The 23,151-nt window shown below is 31.6% G+C and overlaps 1 protein-coding gene across 1 annotated transcript in view; it reads right to left on the bottom strand.

The window, feature by feature from the left end:
- The window catches only part of LOC118188940 (F-box/LRR-repeat protein 5-like), a 46,949-nt gene extending 31,225 nt beyond the window's left edge, over positions 1-15,724 (bottom strand). The window contains exons 1-3 of the mRNA XM_035359466.2: positions 15,656-15,724; positions 15,474-15,570; positions 8,819-8,956 (exon numbers count right to left, since the gene is read on the bottom strand). Of these exons, the coding sequence (XP_035215357.1) occupies positions 8,819-8,956; positions 15,474-15,557 (222 nt within the window). The 5' untranslated portion in view covers positions 15,558-15,570; positions 15,656-15,724. The remainder of the gene's footprint in view (positions 1-8,818; positions 8,957-15,473; positions 15,571-15,655) is intronic.
- Between the last annotated feature and the right edge of the window lie 7,427 nt (positions 15,725-23,151).

Below are 23,151 nucleotides of genomic sequence, written 5' to 3'. Positions count from 1 at the left end.
GATTAGATCATCAATTTAAGTTTAGTTAGATGACATGTAAACATGGTAAGATTGGAATTTTACTTATTGTTTAGGTCAGACAGAAGAATATTAATGCTCCAACAGAACTGGTGCCATAGAATTTAGGAGTGGAAAAATTTTTTGAAGAGCACAGAACAGCAAAAATTAAGGTGGTCAAAATTTTTTGAATTTAGGAGGGGCACTGAACACCCAGATAACTTCTCTTTCCCCCCAGAGTTAGAAAGAAGAGCTAGGTCATTCCTTTGAGTAAACTCTTGCCGATGCCATCCTCGTACAGGGAGTTAACAGGAAGTAGTCTGATGTCACTATGTTGCATTAGCTCTGATTTCACCTTCTCATTCTGCTGCGAAGAGATATTATATCAATGGAGACAGCCCATATTAATTTTAATCACATACATTTATTTGTTTTCTAGTAAAGCACTGAAAAAGTCAAAGGCAGCCCATGGGTCAGATATGGCCCTCAAAGTAATTTTATGCTGCCCCCAATACATTTCCCATAAATTAATTAGCATTATTATGACAAGAATTTGAAGAAAACATTTAAAATTTTAATGGTTTGAAATCCAGTTTTATGATATTTTCAATACCAAAACCGAATATGAAAATCTGAAAATGGAGGTAATTAATTTAGAAGATCTTGTTAAAAGATTTGAAGATAAAAATTTGATTAACTCTTATTAGCACTTGTCAAAAGATAAATATCTTCAGTTACAAATTTTTGCAATAAGAATAATACAGTCAAAAGTCGTTAATCCGGACTCATCGGGACTTCGGCGATTCCGGATTATCGATTTTTACGGATTATAGATCATCAGTTTAAATCGCGTAAGATGGCATGCAGAAATTCTAAAATTAAAAATTTGAAACCGTAATTTATGAAATAAAGAACAATTATGATCTAAAGGGTATCAAAGCTTAATATTTATTTGTTTACTTTATTAAACATTTCTTTCCATGTAAGTTGTTTAAGTTGCTTCGTTTTATGTGATAATACTTTCTCTTTAATTCTATAAACAGACATCATTTTTTGTTCAGTTGCAAAGTTCCGCTGTTCAAGTCCCGTTGATTGCTGTGCCGACCGAGAATACCGACTAACTTGTCAATCGAAATTTTTTCGTTCTCACTAACCTCTCTGTCACATTCTTCATGTCTTTATCCATTTTTTGCAGCAATTCCACTTTTTGTTTGATGGACATTGAAACATACTTTCGTTTTGTACGATCCTCTGGGAGCTCCAGATTCAGAAATTCTGTTTGACATAATCGAAAGTTCAAGTTTACTTTTATAGTATTGCTCTTATAGTCTGCAAAAAATAATAAGCCGCATCCAATTCGAAAATTAAGGAACAACGCAATCATCAACATTAACTGAAATAGATAATTAGATAATTTTAGCTTATACCGTACGTTATACATAAAACGCGCACGCGAAAACGTATTCTGTGATTGCGCACACGCAAATGCGCTGTCGTAAGAGGTCTTACGCGCACGCGTAAACGTCTATGTGCATGTGTCAACGCGGCACATGCACATAAAGTTTTTAGCTTCGAGGTCCGGATTATGGGTGTCCGAATTAACGACTTTTGACTGTAATTTTATTTTCCTCCAAGATTATAAACTTCATCAAAATTAAAACATCATGAAGTGTAGTAGCTCAAAGGTGTTATACAAAGAAAAAAAAAATGTTTTAAAAAAATTACGTAAAAATATATAGTACTTTGTCTGTTTGCTTCCCAGAAAAATTTCATAAATAAAATAAGAAGTGGTTGTCATTATTTATTTTTTCTAGTTAAAATTAAAAGTATTTAGCAGTTACTTCAATCCATTACAATTAGTTGAATAAATGTCAATCTGAAAATTTTAATATTTAGCTATCTGTTTGAATTACAAATTGTGACCAACAGAAATTTCTTGCAGATACCAACTTTTAGATTTCAAGCAAAATATAAGTATAAAATTGATTTTTTTTTTTTTTTTTTTTTTGTTGTTGTTGTTGTTGTTCATTTTGACAAATATCTAGTAAAAAGTTTTCAATTTATTACCAAATTTTGATTTGTTAAAAAAATTCCCCTTTTTTTTAATAATTGCTGTCTCTCAGCTGCTTTTAAATTGTGCATGGCCCATGTGCAATGTAAGTTTGAGACTACTGCTGTAAAGTATCATTTATGTAATATGTCTTCTTGCTTTACAACAAAGTGCTTTAAAACTATAAAAACAAGAATACTGTATTTTATATTATTCCAAAGGACAGTTTGCTTTTGGCGAAAAAATTGATGCATGTGACGAAGACAGGATTTGATTAATGCGAAGAACGCAAAAATTTGCAGGGAGCATTTTCCACGAATTGACTGTGAAGATAACATAAAATCACTTGCTTGTTAATGCCATAAAAGAAACTGTTAAAAATCCAATACTGTACTCGGAAAAGAAAAATAGCGCAAAGTGCTTTTTAAAGACTATTATTTTCCACTTCTAGATTTTGTATGAGGAGGGTTTTTTTATGATTTTATTTTATTTATTTATTTATTGGTAGCACAAAGGTCCGGATGCTAGATCATTCTAAAATTTTTTATGTCTGGATTTCCAACTTTCTGTTGTACTAATCTAAGATTCTAAAAAACACAACTACATATTAATATTGTTACAAAATGTACAGGCGCGGTAAGATGGCTTCCCCGCAAAGCAGTTTTAGGGTTGCCATAAAATGGCAAGGAAAGGCAGGTTGCCACATTTGGTGATATACCATGGACGGATGGATTGGCAATATACCATGGACAGAAGCATATTCACCAATATTTATTTTCAAATTTATCATTAATATCATAAATTAATATACCTCCTCTTCTTCCTTCATATGAGGAAGAAAAGATCCAGTAAATTCTTGGTGAGCATTTTGTAACTTAATTCCAAAATTAATGCGGTCAGCTTCTGGCTTAGAAGTACAAGAATATCCATCTTCCACAAGGGCAAGCATGTCTGATAATTTGTTATCAGGATGGCAATTACACACGGCAGCATCGTGGATAGATAAAGACTGAAATTCCTTCTGGAACAAATTCTTAACGGTTTAGCCCAGAATGTTTTCGAACACAAGCCGTAAACTATATAAACCCTGCTGGTCCACAGTCAGTGTGTGTGTCTCGTCTAGCGAGTCAGTCCCTGCGGAGTGAATCGAGTTGACAGCCGGGCAGCGAGTGTCGAAGGGGTAGTCGAGTGCACCGCAAAAGTCTTGTAGTATATTGTGGTTAGTGCATCATTGGGAAAATGAATTGAGCTCCGGGAATGACTGAAACAAAGAGTCAGAAGCTGTGTTCTTGTGTCGTCGAGTGCATCGCGAGTTGTAGCGTGGAGAGTCTCAAGAGTATGTGAAGTTCCGAGAACGACCGAGCAGAGTCGGGAGCTTTACTGTGAAGCTGTCTCCACCGTTATTGCCTGACAGTGTGAAGGCTGTGTCACTGATTGTTCCAGCATGTTTAGAGTAGATCTTCGACAAATGTAAAAAGTGCTATTGGAGCTGTCCTGATTAATATTGGCTAAATAAAGTGTGTTTCGATACTTCATCAAGTGTCATCGTTATTCACTCAATCCATACAAAGCCCGTATGTAACGTAACAATATAGATGCATTTTCAGCAATATTCAGTACAACCCTAATGCAATACATGTCAGCTCATATAACAGTGTCATAAGAGTAAGCAGTGCTGAGCCCAAAAAACTCTGAAAAAGAGTAGTGAGCCAGGATAAGTTTGAATTCTATGCATCATGGTTGTTCCCAAGCCTTAAAAAAAAATACTCTATAAAATGACAACAAATAAAGATTAAAAGCCAAAAATGATATAAAATAATGTTACAAATTTTGTGCATAAGATCAGCAATTTTAGTAGAATTATAATTAAAATTGTTGTATTTCTTTGTGTAACGTAGCGCGAGACGAATTTTCAAGAGAAAGCTATGTCAGAAAAGTAAGAATACAGGGGCATGTGCATTTAACATTGAATAAATGGGTATCTCGGTAATTCGTATTGAAACTGAATAAATGTAATTGACCACTATGTTAGCTTAACCGTAATTTCACACCCTAATTGCTTTCCAGTAATTTCGATGGAAAGTACTTGAAATATCTCATGGACTGTTGAAAACTATAACAGGCCAGAGAGAGAGCATCCAAGTTCTGTTGTTTAGTTATTGTTGCAAGTTGCTTAGTTCCACATGAATTGAGATATCTAAACGAGCTTTCTCTTAAGATGCGCTCTGCATTGCATTGTTTTTAATATTCTGAGTAGTCTGAAGTGTAACTATTGATTATACTGTGAGCACTTGTATGAATATTTCTGTGGAAAATCACAGAATTCTGAAATATTTCTTTTGATAAAAATAAATGGCTAATCCTTGGAATATGGTAACAGGTAGTTTGGCGATATTTTGGTAAGGCGATAAAGGTTACTAGCTAGGACTTTTGCAGTGTACATAAGTCATATGGATAAAGTCAAGAGTGTGCGCAATGCCATTTTTGTGCAATTCTGGGATTTTTTTTAAGTGAAAATAGGTCGACGTGTACATGGATACCGTGTATGTGCAAATCTTAAAAACGCGGCAAGCAGTGGGCGATTCTGCACTTTCTCCCAATTTGGCATCTAATCTTCATCATGATTAAGCACTTTTGTTCCATAAAAGTTCTAGCATAAGCGTAATTCGGCTAGCAGATTGTAGGGAAAAAATGTTAAGTAAAAAAGAAACATGCCTTTACTTTGTGAAAACAAAATGGCGTCCAAAACAAAACTAGCAGGTTGCTGTAGCAGGGCTGGTCGCCAAATTTTAGTCAAAAAATCACCAAGTTACCATCATCCAAAGATTAACCAAATAAATTTTATTAACCTGTTATCGGACTTGTGCATTCAATCTATTATGAACCCATACGTACACAACAATACAACACACACAGCTCAAATCCAAAGATAATGCAGCTTTGGTACCTAAAACTGGGAAGACACTGAGTATACTGGCTCAATGGATTTAAATGTAATGGCATTAAATTGACACAAACAATTTAAAAGTTAACTTTTAAGTTGTTTGTTAAATTTTGCAATTTCCTAGAATGCAGGAAATTGCGAAATTTCCAAGAAGTGGACTATTCTAGCTTGCTTGCAACATATCACTGCATTTTCTCGGTCTGCTTGCCTGTAACTTAAAACTCTGAACTCTTTTCTGAGAAGAAAGGCTTAAAATCTTACAAAATATTAGCTTGCTTAGAATGATATAATTTTCTGTCACCCAGCTGTTTGCAAGCAATGAAAGGATCTTGCAAAATTGCCCTCCCTAAGCCAGCATACTAAACCACCATAAATAAGGTCATATTTTTAGTCAACTGTCGCATAAAACTAGGCTGAAGATATTTTCACTTTTCTTTCATATCAGCAAAAATCATCTTCTATTGTTTACATAAACTGAAAATGGTACTAATGTGGTTCTTTCATTAAAATAAAAACTGCATAAAGTGGGGGGATACCTGCACTTAACCTGAAAGGAAATAAGTTTCTTACTGTTATTACTATTGCTGGGGTATAAATTTAACCTTAGTTATTACTATTGCTGGGGATTAAATTTAACCATACAGTTCCACCTCAGACGTTTATCAAAGTGTCACAAAGTCTTAATGTGAAATGGCGCATAGCGCGATATTTCGGCAATAACTGTGCACACTAGACTAGGCCATACAGTTAAAAAACTTTCTAAATAATAATATCATAGAAAAAACATGAAGCTTTTTTTTTAATGAAAAGAAACAATATTTTGCTTTTAATCTACCTAAAAAGATTACTATTTCCACACTGACTAAAATAAAACAATGGAAATACTATTCTATGAATGAATGGCAGAATTAAAAACAAATAAACAAATAAGACAGAAAAATAACTCAGATAACCAATATCTACATAACTGTCTGAACCTACTGATTCTAAGAATCTGAATATAATATTAGAGTTTTATAGGCAGAATAAAAAGATGATTCTCGGAATGCAACAGAATTATTACAATTTCTTAGGCGAGAAAAAGTCAAAGGTGAATCTGAGTGAATGTAATAGCGGTGTATTGTGTTTGAATTATGATTCCCCAGCATACAGCTATATGTACAATATATAGATTCTGTTATTACACAAAAAGTAATAATCCAGTGTGACATCATGATTCAAACCAGAGAGAACACATACCTCTAATATATTTCAGAATTGAGATACTACCCACTGAATGATAACCTTAATGCTTACCCTCACGCACAACGAGTGTCAAAGAAGGAATAAGTTTCAAACTGAAATTTGAATGCATCTGAACTGTATTCTAGAACTCTTTGTAATTAATTATTTATGATGGTACATAAGAATGAAAAGAAGCACACAACAAAATTTCATGGTCTACTTCAAAGCTTCTCTATACTTTTTTATTTTTAATTCTGAAGAAAATTGTGTAACAGCTGACATAGGTTAGTATTCAACTGGAGCAATATCCAGTGAATATAATCAGTTATTATCATGGATGAAAATGCTAAGAAAGCTTTAGATGAAGTGAAAGCAAAACATAAAATATTAAGAAGATTAACAATTCAAGTAATTAACAGAATATCTGAATTACTGGAACCATAACTAGTAGATAAAAAATTATTAGGACAATGTGAGATGAATCTACAACAAAAAGCAGAACAAACATTTAAGTTAGATCTAAAAATTGAAGATTTAATTCCTGAAGTGTTGGATCTCAAAATGGAAGTTGAGAACAATCAAGAGTATACAGAATATATTATTTGTATAAAAACGAAAGTACAGAAATATTTAAAGAATTTAGATAGGAATAAAGTATATTTGAACCAGAAAAATCCAAAATTAATTTGCCAAAACTTTATGAAGAACTTTTTTTAGGTAAATTTTAAGAAGTTTCAGGAATTTTGGGCACTGTTTGAGAATGTGATTCATAGCATATGCAAAATGGATAAATATAATTATCTTAAAGCTATCTTAAAAGGCCTTTTAAAGCCTTAATTAGTATTCAAGGACTATTGATATCAGAGTATAATTAAGATTTAGCAGTAGAAATGTTTAAAGAAAGATATGGGAAAAAGAAATTATTATAAGTTCTCATATTAACCATTTGTTAAACTTAAATGCCATAAAACTGGATAACAAGCCAGTTGAAGTATGTGTCTCAATAGCATTATGCAAGAATCATGCCAGAATGATTAATTTTGAAATGAATGCAGTTCTGAGAGATTTATTATAAGCAGTTACTAGTTTTAGATTGAAAAGGAAAATAGTCAAATTCAAAAGATGAATGAATTTTCTAAATGGAACGGTTTTGGGATCAGCTCATGAAGACCTGTATTTAAACAGTATTTATTAGTTATATTTTGATAATTACTTATTTTAGTCTCTGTTTTAATAAACTTCCATTCATTAAGCAGTTATTTACATTTTTAAAGAAAGTAAGAAAGTAAAATAGGCTCTACTCTTATACGTGCCCTAAGATCACCAAATGTGGCAATATGTGTTCTGTGCTGGTTTTTGGCACGATTACATGTTGTATGGCAACCCTTTTGACGTTGAAAATTCTTTTGCTGAAGTGGTTTAATTGCTCGTTGGTTTGTGTCGTGCGTGTTTTGAAATGGCCTATTTTGCAATGAGAGACGTGGTTGCAAGAGGGTCTAGGAGATTATTTTTAATGGCTGAGCATGATAGAAGTAAGGAAACGCTGATGCAGTGTATTAAAGAGTGGACTGAGCCTTGCACAACTATTTTTCGGATGACTGGAAATCTTACAAGGATTTAGGAAAAGAAGGTTTTGAACACTTATTTGCGAATCATAATATGAAATTTCTGGATAGTGTATCTGGCTGTCATATAAATATAGTGATTACGTGGCGACAAGTTAAAGGCGGTATGAAATTGGGATTTCTTCTGTTTGAAAAAGCATTCATTCATGGTAAGTGCACTTTATTTTATTTTTGTTCTTATTTTGTAGAATGTTATGTTCATTGTTTTTTTAGTATGAATTTCTGTCATTATTGGTTTTTTTTTTTTTTTTTTTTTTAAATTGTTTGAAATTTATTTTAGTTTATTTTGTTGATTAGTGCGTAGTGCCTAGACTGTGCAATTTGTAGATGTTTTTTAAAGTTGAAACTGAATGCTGTGTACATGGTATTCTTTGAAATTTATTGTCATGTTAATTTATTAAAGCGAGGTGTGCGTAGTTTGCAGATTCATTCATTGTCTAGATTGTGATATTCATAGATTTTTCTTTAAGTTAAAACATATCCTGTGTACATGGTATTCTCTGAAATTTATTGTTATGTTAATTTATTAAATCAAAGTGTGCATAGTTCGTAGATTCGTTTGCTGCCTAGATTGTGCAATTCGTAGATGTTTTTTTAAGTTAAAATATATCGCTGTGTACATGGATTCTTGTCAATTCAAAATGTAGACAAAAAATTTGTGGAGTTTCTCGCCAAAAATATTTGGCCAGAAATTGTTGCCGCATTTGCCGACCTGAGGGTGCATATAAGAGTAGTTCTGTAAAATATTCTAAATTATAACTAAATATATATAAGTGACAAAAAATCTCATGACCGGATAAAGGTGGCCATGCCACTCAGAGCGTTGAAAGGCTGCTGCAAATTAAAGTTAATATGTTAACTATTTTTTTATACAGGGACGCACATATAACTATCATACACAGAAATACAGCAAATTTCTTTGGATTCAACATAATATACATAACAAAATATAATCTGAAAAAATTTTTTGAATGTTACTTTTAAACGCTTTTTCAGTTTCCTCATGATGTACTTGTTTTCAATCTGTTCATGAGACTTGAACTCGCAGAAAGTATGATGAAGATCATGCAGTAAAGACTCCAAAGCAACATAATCCGAAAAATCCGTACAAGTTAACTAAGATGGAGGAAAAAATAAACAATTACAATTTAATATTTTCATAATTCATGAAATAAAGCATCTATCATAATTTTACAACTGAACACATAACTTTAGCATACTAAGGACAGCAACTAAGTTAACATAATACAGATAAGTTTTTATCAATAAGTTTCAATATTTGTGTCATTCACTTTTCAGAATTTCTAAAAATGTGACATGGAAAATGTTTTTATTTTAAAATGATTTGTCTTGAATTATCTTTGTCTATTTGTCTAAATTATGTTTCATGAAATACTGTACATTTGTCTAAATTATGTTTCATGAAATTTCTAAAATGCAATTTCATTTAGAGCAGTGATCTAAAAAATGGTTGATATAAGCCCCTATATTTCATAATTGCCCATTTTAGTATTCTTTTTTACATGTAGGTGGGTGGGAAGAGAGGTAAAAATATATTTCAGAATACCCCTTTGCGAAAATTGGCGATTTCCTTGTTTAGGTTCAACGCCCTCCCTAGGAAAATGGCATCCAAAACATAATGCAATAAAATATAATTAAAACAAAAAAAATATATAATCTCAATAAACTGCATTTTTAATCAAACAAGGAAATAACATAATAAGTGAAATACAAGTTATCTAATTTACTGTATATTTGTTACGCAGTACAAAAAGGAAGTATGGACTATTATTACTAACGCAGTACAAAAAGGAAGTATGGACTTGCCTTATTTAAAAATTTCTGTTTCTTTAATATGTGCAACATGCAAAATTCTTTAAGAGCATCCAAAAACTATTTAAAATTATCTAAACTAGAATCTGTATACTGCTGTTGGCACATCAATTCACAAAAATAAAAATGTAAAATATCCTCTATACAGCTGTTGGTGGACTGTCGGTAGCAATTCTTTCAAAAATCCCTTTTTATTAAACTCCAGATACCTTCCATAGTGTTGGTGTGAGCTCCGGTTTCGAAATCCTTTAATCTCGCTCTGTAATTTACCGAGAGGCGAACGAAGCCATTTAAATCTCCATTAATACATCAGTCCATCAATGTTTTCTTTCCCAATCATTCCAAAGTGTACAGAAACTTCAGGTCAATCATACCACCAACAGGGATTTTACAATGTAAAGCATAAAATACGCAACGTACTTCCTAACCAACATCTATACCTAAGTAAGCCCTTACAAATATTTTCCCATCAGTCAAAATCACTACAATCAATCATGTCATAACAAGGTTTCCATAGCATTCAACTACTCAGGTTAGCATGAATGAAACAACAACTTGGCAATTCAAAGGGTACTCTAAAATATAGACTAACTAGGAGAGGTTTTAAGTGGATTTAGAGATTTCTTTTTAAAGTCAGTTTTGATCCTTCGTAAATTTTAAGACATATGGTTTATTAAATCATTATTTCAAAATAAAAGATTTAACTAAATTTAATATTGGAATATGAATAATATTTTCCCCATAAAATTTGGGCTGATCTTTGGAATATGGTAATTTCATATATGTTCTTTTTACCAGGTTTAAAGACTCAGAAAATTTTCCTGCATTTTCGTGAAATTTTTCTAATTTATGAGAAAAAAGCAGTGTACATGGATATAGTGAAGAGTGTGCGCAATGCCATTTTTGCGCAATTCTGGGATTTTTTTTTTAAGTAAAAATAAGTCGACGTGTACATGGTTTAGTGATATTTTAATAAAATGATAGTTATTTTGTGAATTTTATGTTTGTAGGAATTTGGTATACGTTTCAGTTGAAGTAAACGTGTATGGAAATAATTTAAATATTTGACACTAAGTATTTGTAACCATTTGTAATGTTTGCGGTATGAATTTGTTGGTGACGTTTATAATATAATAGATAATTTAGAGGTAAAAGTTTTTGGATATTTTATTTATTTTATACGTGGAAATGTTCATCTTTGAAAAGGGTATATACTTTTTCACGATCAGGTAATTTCATATATGTTCTTTTTACCAGATTTAACGATTCACAAAATTTTCATGCATTTTCGTGAAATTTTTCTAATTTATGAGAAAAAAGCAGTGTACATGGATATAGTGAAGAGTGTGCGCAATGCCATTTTTGTGCTATTCTGGGATGTTTTTTTAAGTAAAAATAAGTTGACGTGTACATGGTTTAGTGATATTTTAATTAAATGATAGTTATTTTGCGAATTTTATGTTTGTAGGAATTTGGTATACGTTTCAGTTGAAGTAAACATGCATGGAAATAATTTAAATATTTGACACTAAGTATTTGTAACCATTTGTAATGTTTGCAGTATGAATTCGTTGGTGACGCTTATAATATAACAGATAATTTAGAGGTAATAGTTTTTGGATATTTCATTTATTTTATACGTGGAAATGTTCATCCTTGGAAAGGGTATATACTTTTTCGTGATCAGGTAATTTCATATATGTGCTTTTTACCGAGTTTAAAGATTCAGAAAATTTTCCTGCATTTTCGTGCAAATTTTTGTAATTTATGAGAAAATAGCAGTGTAGATGGATAAAGTTAAGAGTGTGTGCAATGCCATTTTTGTGCAATTCTGGGATGTTTTTTTAAGTAAAAATAAGTCGACCTGTAAATGGTTTATGTGTATGTGCTATTCTGAAAACCGCGCAAGGAGTTTGCGATTGTGCACTTTTTCTGAATTTTGCAGTTAATATTTGTTATTAAGCAGTTTTGTTACATGAAATTTCTAGCATAAGTGTAATTCGGCTAGTAGATTGTTGGAAAAAGTGTTCAGTAAATAAAAAGAAAAGAAACATGTCTTTACTTTGTGAAGACAAAATGGTGGCGAAAAAAAAATAGAGGGTTGCTGTAGCAGAGTTGGTCACCAAATTTTCGCCAAAAAATCGCCAAGTTACCATAATCCAAAGATCAACCAAAATTTGATATTTTAAAATCAGAAAGTTTATTATTTGGAATTTTGACAAATGCTGAAATAACACAGAATTTAGAAAATCAGGATGAGATGTATCGAATGTAAAAAATAATAAATACTATGAAACAATTTTAAAATAACATCAGAATTTTTTTAAGTATAAAATTGTAAAAATAGGAGGAAATGCATAAAAAGCTGAAACGTTTTTGAAGAAATCAAATAACGGTTGATCTTTGGATTATGGTAACTTGGCGAGTTTTTGGCGACCAACTCTGCTACAGCAACCCTCTATTTTTTTTTTTTTTTTTTTTGGTTGATCTTTACATTATGGTAACTTGGCGTTTTTTTTGGCGAAAATTTGGCGACAAACTCTCCTACAGCAATCCTCTATTTTTTTTTCCCGCCGCCATTTTGTCTTCACATTCTTTTCTTTTTATCTACTGAACACTTCTTCCAACAATCTACTAGCCGACTTACACTTATGCTAGAAATTTTATCTAACAAAACTGCTTAATAATGACAAATATTCACTGCAAAATTGGGAAAAAGTGCACAATATCATACTCCTTACGCGTTTTTCAAAATAACACATACACATAAACCATGTACACGCCGACTTATTTTTACTTAAAAAAACATCCCAGAATTGCACAAAAATGGCATTGCGCACACTCTTCACTATATCCATATACACTGCTTTTTTCACATAAATTAGAAAAATTTCACGAAAATACATGACAATTTTCTCAATCTTTAAACCCGGTAAAAAGAACATATATGAAATTACCTGATCGCGAAAAAGTATTTACCCTTTCCAAATATGAACATTTCCACATATAAAATAAATAAAATATCCAAAAACTTTTACCTTTAAATCATCTATTACATTATACACGTCACCAACGAATTCATACCGCAAGCATTACAAATACTTAGTATCAAATATTTAAATTATTTCCATGCACGTTTACTTCAACTTAAACGTATACCAAATTCCTACAAACATAAAATTCACAAAATAACTATCATTTAATTAAAATATCACTAAACCATGTACACGCCGACCTATTTTTACTTAAAAAAACATCCCAGTATTGCACAAAAATGGCATTGCGCACACTCTTCACTATATCCATGTACACTGCTTTTTTCTCATAAATTAGAAAAATTTCACAAAAATACATGACAATATTCTGAATCTTTAAACCCGGTAAAAAGAACATATATGAAATTACCTGATCGCGAAAAAAGTTTATACCCTTTCCAAATATGAACATTTCCCCGTATAAAATAAATAAAATATCCAAAAACTTTTACCTCTACATTATCTATTATATTACAAACGTCACCAACGAATTCATACCGCAAACATTACAAATGGTTACAAATACTTAGTGTCAAATGTTTAAATTATTTCCATACACGTTTACTTCAAATGAAACGTATACCAAATTCCTACAAACATAATACCATATGAATTTATTTACTCCTTACATTTAGAACAATGCATAAAAATAATATCCTCAAATGATCAAAAATACTAACTTTACCTAATCTTCAGAATCTTCATTACGTGGCACGCACACTTCCCTACAGAAAGAGTTCCAATCGGCTGCAGTACTACCGCTAATTTCTAAATCCGAAATCCAGTAGTCAACTAACAGTCTATTCACCCAGTAATAAGAAATTAATAAAATTTCACCCATACTCAAACTACTTTCAGCAAACCACATACCCTTCCTTACACTCCGTTTCACAAAATGTCCATTTTCACCAGATTTCTTGCACCGCCATTCAAACTTATCTGTAATATCCTTCCTTTCACACAATCTCAACTTATTATTATTATTCGATAAACGCATTAAAAATTTAGAAATGACTTTACATAGTGCCATGCAATTCGAAAATTAATCAACACTATTTCACACAACACACAATGAAGCTTAATACAAAATAATATAGTACTACAGTTTTCCAAATTCCCCCCCCTTTTCCGATTAAAGAACTGTAATTCGTCCATTAATGTCACATGACATATCTCATGATCTCTCATTTCCCTCACACAAAATAATGCGTAATCGGAACTGATTACTTCTCACATTATTATCAAAGTCCTAGGTAGTAAACCTTTATCGCCTCCAAAATGTCGCCAAACTACCAGTTACCACATTCCAAAGATCAGCCCAAATAACTTTACTTAGCCCTGATTCATGATGTAGTATAAAAAATACATAAAAATTAAATTCGCTGTTGACTTTTCATATTATGTTTTACATTAAAAAAAATAAGGATGAAAGCTGCATGCAATAAGCTTTAATGACTACTATTTTTCCACAAAAAGATCTTTTACATCTTCTTAGTAATAAACTGAATTCATGTTCCCAACTCTCTATAGTCATTTAAAAATTACATTAAATAAGTAGCTAACATTTTATGCAATTAACTAAAATAAGTTTTAAAGATGAGATCTTATTCATCTATTTTTAAACTCAAATTAAATCTTTTTTAATCATATTTACTATTTTCCATCCAATGATAAGATCCTCCACACAAAAATATATATATCAGGTAAACTTATATTCTTGGAAATTCATACCAAATACAATTTGCCTTGATTTTTCACTTGCTTAATTCACATACATCATAAAAAAAAAAAAATTTTTCATAAATGGCAAAAATTTATGGAGGAATGAATTATTTAAAATGCCATTTTACTGAGGATTTAGAATATAGAATAATGTCAACTAAAGACAGTGAATTTGTATTAACAAACTTACTAACTCAGCACAAATTAAGAAGGTAAAAATTAAATAACTACAAAGTGTTTTTGTTTGATTCAATGTCTCACACAAAAGGTAAATGATTAAAGGAAAATAAACAAAAGATGAAACCATTTTATGTAACATTTCTTTAAATACCTTAATGCTATAAATGACATATTCTATTTTTTATAAAATAAAGGATATACATATGTATACCTAATTTATTCCAATTCAACGTTTTCTTAGCTGAACGTTAAGCTATGGAATCCAAAACTTGTTAATGGAGTATGTAAACCAAGAGTAAAAACATTAAGTTACACATGAACTATATGTTAGTGACTTATAAATAGATATTTTCCCCCCTCCCATAAAAGTGACTTGCATTTATTTGTTACCCTTACGTTGGTAAAATTTTATATTTTGTAACTTAAAAGCCATTCAGATAACCAATAACCAATATATAGGTATATCAAGAAGAATGGCAGTATATTTACCTTTCATGGTTTAGAAAGCCTTCATTATAACGGGAAAAAAAACTCATCAACGTAATAAGACATAAATATTACTCAAAATATACATTGACAAAGAAAACACAGAATTTCTAATTCTGTGTAATTCTGACCAATTTTATCAAAAATAAATTAATAGGGAAATAACTAGTGTTTTTAACTTTATCTCGCCAAAAAATGCGAATTCATTTAGAGTACTTTTATTATGCAATACATATTTTACTACACATCAAATTTTATATTAATAATGTAACGTGCTGCTTTTACGAGAAGTACTAGAAAATATGAAATTTTTAACATGACAAGGAATATTTTTAATACGTTTTACAAAAATAATGTACAATTTATAATTCTTCTACCTTTTCCGAATAAACATCTACTAATTGTTTCATCCTCGAATGAGGAGCAGAAAAAACATCAATTTCTTCTGGATATGGGGCCATGTTCAACAGTCACCTAGTAATTTAAATACAAATATTAGAGAAATAAAACACAAAATTAATAAAAAATGCAATATATTAATTAATTAAACGTAAACTACATTATCCGCAATCTTGAGTACCCTGGTTACGGTTAAAAGCCAGGTAAAAGCAAAACAAATACAATCTATCAATATAATGTATACTAGAGTTGAGAGCAAATACTTCTGTGTGAAATTATTAACTATTTCTCAAAATTCAAGAAGAAAAACTGCATGATTGTTTATTTTTAAAAGGGAATTATAAGCATTTTATTCTCTACTGTTATAAACGTGACAGCGTGAATAGTGAGGAGTATCATCAAGTGAAATATAAATTCACTAAGGGTTAGAGATTTATTCAAAAGCAACGTTACTTAACTTTCCACTCCTCCACTTGCGCAAATATCCCAAGAAGAAGCAAATAGGAAAGATGATCAAGCCTAGGTTAAAGTGACCACACGTCCTGATTTTGGTGGGACAGTCCCGCGTTTTGGAGGACTGTCCCGCGCCCCAACGATTTTTTAAAATGTCCCGCTTTTAGAAAACATCTGCATTTTATATTTTAAATATACTGTAAAAATATATTACCTATTATTTATTAATTATCATGGTAAATATAAAGAAATAAAAAATAAAAAAAACACATAAAACGCATGCAGAGTAAACTAAATTAGGCGATGTAACGAGTTAGATTTACTCGGTGGCATTCCATCATTGTCGTTACATCTCGTCAAGGAATATGTATTGTTAACGAAGGAACAGCTAGCATTAGCTGAAGGGCTATTTGCTTTCCACACCATAAACCGCAATCAAAGTTTCAGATCAATTGATTGTACGTCGCAAATGATCAAAACATTGCACGACAAAAAATTTGCACGTGCAAGGACAAAAACCGAAGCAATTATTTGTAATGTTTTTTCACTATATTCGTTTTCACAATTGCAGAAAGAATTAGAATAAATGCACATTTATATCCATATATTATGATGCTTCCAATCAAAAAGATTTAATTCTCACAATTTTCCCACAATCTTATTTCCCACATTCTCACGATCTTATTTCCCACAATTGTTAGACTTTTTGATCCAGAAACAGGAATTAAAATTAGAATATTAGATTTTATTTCATTGCCGGGTGAAACTTCATAAATAATTTTTGATTCAATAAGTACTATTTAAAAAATAATAATAATTTGAGCAATAAAATTATTGCCTGTTGTGAGGATAACACTAACAAAAATTTTGGTGGAAAAGCTAGAAGAGGCATCAATAACGTTTTTACGAAACTTAACGAACATTTGAACCAAAAAATTGTTGGAGTAGTTTGTGCAGCGCGTATTCTACATAATACTATTCAAACAGCATCTGACTTACTTCCAGTGGATCTGGAAAATATTATTGCAAAAATTTATTCGTATTTTTATATATATATATACTGTGCGTGTTGAAAGTTTTTGCGTGTGAAAGCGCAGAAATCAAATATAAAAGAATTGGGTGATATTAAAAAAGGAGATTTTATGGGAATATGTGGAAAATCTTTTTAATATATTAGTAACCATTTTCCAAAAAATAATATTTGCGAAAATGACCTTTTAGATAAGGTGTCATTGGTCAAAAAGATATGTTACTGAAGCAAAAATTAAATGTTGGTTGTCTGCCAACGTGGAAAAACACAAAAAATGGACGGAATTATTCCTCCATTTTAAACAGAATAATTATTATGAATGAATATATGAAATATTAAAAAATGAAAATATTCTGAAAATTGTAGAACACGCGCTCTCCCTTCCAGAAACAAATGCAGCAACAGGACGTGTTTCTCCTAGTATCAATAAAATATGGAAAATTGAAAAAACGCAGTTGAACATTAAAACTTTAAATTCTGTATTAAGGGTAAAATATAATTTGATCAATTCGTGTGAGAAATTTCACGACATTTTAATAAATGATCCGAATCTATTGCAAACTCCGATAAAAAATATTACCGTGAAAAAAAAATTTTTTTAAATAAAATTTTAAATTGATTAAAAAGCATAATAGTCAAATTAGAGTTTTTTGCAAACATTTTTATAGTTACCAATAGTTAATAATAAATATATTTTTGTATATTTATAGACAAGTATATGAATGTAAACAATAAAATATATTCTTTTTGAATTATTGGTCTACTTTCATAATAAATTACAATTTTCATTTCATTCCGTTTGTCCCGCTTTGTCTCAATGAAAATGAGGTCATTTAGGCTAGGTAGGCTCTTCAAGACTGAATTAGGCCACTAGGGCTAAATAATTGCAGTAAATTGTATTTACTTTTTGTCAAAACGATGTAGTCAAACGAAGACTGGTGTACACACAGGGCTTGCGCCAAAGCCAGTGCAACTGATGCGGTAGAATTTGGAAGTGGCAAAATGTTTAGAATGTAGAGAAGTATGGAATAACAAAATTTAGGAATGGCAATTTTTTTTAATTCAGAAGAAAAACTGAGCAGTAGAATTTAGGGGTTAGTTAGTTAGTTAGTTCTAAGCACTGACCCCAGCCCACCTAGCAGGCGAAATTTGCCATATGGCTATGGGGGGACAGGCCAAGCCACAAAGCATAACTAAAAAAAAAAGTTAACTCAACGAAAAATAACAAACTTAATAAACATCTGCTAATGAGTTCAGATCATATAATTGCACAAATTGAACATAAAAGCTAAAAAGGAAAAACGGAGTTATTTAAAAAAAAAAACTTAAAGCAGATACATGCATTCCAAACACTCTCGGTGAAATAGAATATAGATGTGTCGTTTCCATTTCTATGCTTTTTCCTAAGTTTAAAATCTTTATTAGTTTTACTTTCAATTAGTTATTATTATTCAAATCTTCTTCATATTATCAAAATTCATCTTAAATTTATAAGTTATTTCAATTATTTCTGTTTTCAGTATGGTTTTTATGAGTTTATGCTTTGTTATATCTCGATACCAATATTCTTCTTATTCTCATTCACAGTTTGCATGATATCTCTTGCAAATTTTCTAAGCAATTTATAGTTATTAAATAAATCCTCAAACTTTGCAAATTTCTATTTTCCTCTCACACTTCCACTCAGGCAACAGTCCTCGACGAAATACTTTAGGGTGGCAAAAGTTTTAGAATTTAGGTAAGCACCAGACTACAAAATTTAGGACCGGCTGAATTTACACCAGGCGGCAAAATGTCCATCGGCCCTGGTGATACGCTAAACCTCTCTATCATGTAACAGAACGATAAAAGAGTAGAGTTCTTACGTGAAATTCACCCTGATCCTAACATTATTATCACCCTTAAGACTGATGGTGTTTAAATCGCTGTGAACAAAAATTTCTTATACAAATAGCGTTGCAAGATCCTTAATTGTGGATTCATACCACCTACCCTCGAGAATCATTCAGGTTTTGAACTTTCTAAAATCGAAAACACCGTGAAATCAACTGACATTCTTCCAATTTAAAAGGCCACAAATTACGCTTACATTTACCCATACTGGGTTTTATGCAATTCACAAATTTCATGAAACTGGCATCTTATTTCGCCCTGCTGTTTCGATTTTAAGAACCTTTTATTCATATCTTTAATCAAATATTCATCAAGTTTTTTCGTTCAAGATTTATAAAATATTATTTTTAATACTTTTAATTGTCTAAACGTAATAAAATTTTAGAGTTTTTCCTAAAGTTAATGATTTTGATCTTAAAAGTTTAATATTATTAGTACATTAAACTGTTATAAAAACACTATTTATACTCATTTAACATGTTTTTTCTTTTTACACTTTAGAAAAAAACTAACTAATAAAACGGAAAAAGACGTCCTGTTCTGAAAATTGAAACATAAATTTGCAAACGGAATTGCTACCAAAAAAATTGGATGTGCTTAATGAATTTTTCAGTAGATCTAACTGTATTCGATTTGAGTTCAGTTCAGTTGCAAAATTTGGCGATTATCGCCGAGAAGATGAGGTACCTGAATCATGCTCATCAACAAAATTAAAGTATAATGTTACTACTAATCAGATTCACTCAGGATTAGTCCTGACGAGACACGGCCCATACATGAGCTACTTATTTACTTTCAGCTTCCAGAGCAGTGCACAGTGTATATGTGTAGGGTAAGGCTCCGTGTAGGGGATAGAGACCTTGAGTATAAAATTTTTGTCTGCTTAGAAACAATGGCTCAGCATTTGCGCATTCCATGAGCATGAAAACTAAAATATGTAGGCAGATAACATCTACTGCAACACATGCGCACTCAGACGTATCCAAAAATGCACTGAAATAGTTCTGACTTATCTTAATAATCGGTTATAAAAATAATTCGTAAAATAGTTATTGATCATTTGACAATATCAGAGCAAAAAACTGTTCATTACGTTCCAAATTAAAAATTTTTTTAAAGTAGATTTTGTTTAATATCCATTGTCATAAACGACACGTCTGTGTATGAATTAACTTTAAAGAACAGGAAGACGTAGTTTAGGTGAGTAATGACCAACATTTAATTTCAAAACATTCAGAAGAATCAATTAATTTGTTCTGGATTAATTTTAGGTACGCATATTCGATAGTAAGCACAAAAAGTTTGTAGAAAACCTTTTAGGATTTTTCGAAGCCAGAAAATCGAAGAAGTCCGCAATGCCATTCGAACTTTGGATCTCTACGCGTCAAGCAAGCTTCCAGTTACACTACGAAGGCATGAAGAAAAACGGGAGAAAATACCTTATAAGCTTTAGTGTGTTATTACAGTTTTCCGCATAATTTCTTGCGCGAATTCGAATTTTCGGTTTTGACCAATATAAAAACGAAAAAAAAAAAAGAAAAAAAAAAAAAGATCCAGACTTAAATCTGCATCACAAAATAGGATTATCATTTTTATTCCCAAATGCAAGTAAAGTTATCAAAAAATACAAATCTAAAATTCTGCATTAAATGTAATTTGTGATTTTTCATTAAATAAACATTCTGCTCACTTTTTAATGCAATCTTATTTCCTGTTTTATTGAAAATTATTATAGGACGCTGTTTTTATGAAATATAGGGTATTTCGAAACTCATGAGCAAAACTTTAATGGGCGATAAAGATGCGTATTAGAAATACCTTCACGAATAAAGGTAACTTCATCCGTGAATAACACATGTGCACTGAAATCAGGGTACTCTACTAGCTGTTGCAAAAACCAAAGTACAAACTCGACTCGAGGCGCATAAGCTACAGGTACCAACGCTTGCACTTTTTGTACATGCTAGGATATAATCCTTTGTCCCGTAATACTCGCCAAACAACTGAATGGGACACATTTACGGCACAAGAAACCTCTCATGTGCCAATATCCGGACGCGTAATGGCAAACCGCACATTGAGTTGATCAATGTTAGGCGAATTTCGCTTACTGCGCATGCCCAGAATATAATTTGGTGCAATTGCAACTTTGGCGCAATTCTTAAAGAAGATAAATACGGTATATGGTTGATATTGTGTTATCTGGGTGTTAAACAGTTCGGGGTTTTAAAACTTGTTAGGTTGTAAGTTGCTTCATTACATAGAATGTAACTATCGATTGTATACTACGCAAATTTTAGTTTAAAAAGGATTACAAAACAGGAAAGATTACAAAATATATTAGCCGAATGCTTATTGATTATAATTCTGAGGAATAAAAGCAATTGAGTATTTATCATACGTTCCATTTCTATATACTTTAACAAATTAAGGAATAAATTCAGCTTAAATTACAGAATTAAAGTCAAATAACTGATATTAAATGTAATGTTTATGAATAAAATAAGCCAAAATGAAATGAAACAGGAGCACACGCAATAAGCACACACAAATTTCCGGAGTATTTCAATTGTAAACAGTAAATCAAATATGACAAACAGGCTTGTGTAGGGTTGCTTATACTTAGTCGCCAGAATTTGATCCCACGCCAACGGTACACCATTGAGCATGCGCAGTAAGCGAAATTCTTTAACATTGATCAACTCAATGTGCGGTTTGCCATTACGCTATCCGGACGATCTTCCACGCTTTGGAGAATGTCCTCTACAAATTGCGGCCTTACCACGCTCTGTATCCTGCATGCCGGTGACAAAGGATCCCGTTTCACACAAGCACCGATGCAATCGCTCGAACATTCTTTGATCTGGCAAGTGTCTTTTCGGGAAACGCTGCCTGTATAGTCTTTAGTCTTCCAGAGCATTCCCATTGGCAAGACAATACATAAAATGTATTTCTGCCTTTTCCTGATTACGATATGTCAACATGCCTTCTGAAATCCACGCTAAAAATGATGATGTGTTAGAAAACTCACGATGTAGGGTTTCCATTACAGCGCAGTTCTAGCGGTTCATCGCTTGCTCTCTCCCCCCCCCATGCATTGTATGGTGAAAACCAAAGTACAAACTCGAAAATTGCTTATTCAAACGTTTTCTATAATCTTTTAAAATTTTATCCCCAAGATTCGAAACCTCTGCATGTAACAGATAGATCAACTAATTCTTTTAAAGTTCTCTCACTGGTAGCACGCACAAAATTTTTAATTCTCCCCCCCCATGCATTGTATGGTGAAAATCAAAGTACAAACTCGAAAATTGCTTATTCAAATGTTTTCTATCATCTTTTAAATTTTTATTCACAAGATTCGAAACCTCTGCATGTAACAGATAGATCAACTAATTCTTTTACATTTCTCTCATTGGTAGCACGCATAAAATTTTTAATTCTCCCCCCCCCCATGCATTGTATGGTGGTGAAAACCAAAGTACAAACTGTGAAAATCAAAGTACAAACTCGAAAATTGCTTATTCAAACGTTTTCTATCATCTTTTAAATTTTTATCCACAAGATTCGAAACCTCTGCATGTAACAGATAGATCAACTAATTCTTTTACATTTCTCTCACTGGTAGCACGCACAAAATTTTTAATTCTCCCCCCCCCCATGCATTGTATGGTGGTGAAAACCAAAGTACAAACTGTGAAAATCAAAGTACAAACTCGAAAATTGCTTATTCAAACGTTTTCTATCATCTTTTAAATTTTTATCCACAAGATTCGAAACCTCTGCATGTAACAGATAGATCAACTAATTCTTTTACATTTCTCTCACTGGTAGCGCGCACAAAATTTTTAATTCTCCCCCCCCATGCATTGTATGGTGAAAACCAAAGTACAAACTCGAAAATTGCTTATTCAAACGTTTTCTATCATCTTTTAAATTTTTATCCACAAGATTCGAAACCTCTGCATGTAACAGATAGATCAACTAATTCTTTTACATTTCTCTCACTGGTAGCGCGCACAAAATTTTTAATTCTCCCCCCCCCCCCATGCATTGTATGGTGAAAACCAAAGTACAAACTCGAAAATTGCTTATTCAAACGTTTTCTATCATCTTTTAAACTTTTATCCATAAGATTCAAAATTCCTGCATGTAACAGATAGATCAACTAATTCTTTTAAAGTTCTCTCACTGGTAGCGCGCACAAATTTTTTAATTTATTCAAAGAATGCCGATACGAAAATGTTTAAGATTTAGAAAGATGTTTTACCACAATATGG

The sequence above is a fragment of the Stegodyphus dumicola genome, chromosome 9 (assembly GCF_044657685.1).
Source record: "Stegodyphus dumicola isolate Sdum_Otavi_A_Nest chromosome 9, ASM4465768v1".
NCBI classification, from domain to species: Eukaryota; Metazoa; Arthropoda; class Arachnida; order Araneae; family Eresidae; genus Stegodyphus; species Stegodyphus dumicola.
The sequence above is the reverse complement of the archived record's forward strand: the minus strand, read 5'-3'. Positions and strand labels throughout refer to the sequence as shown.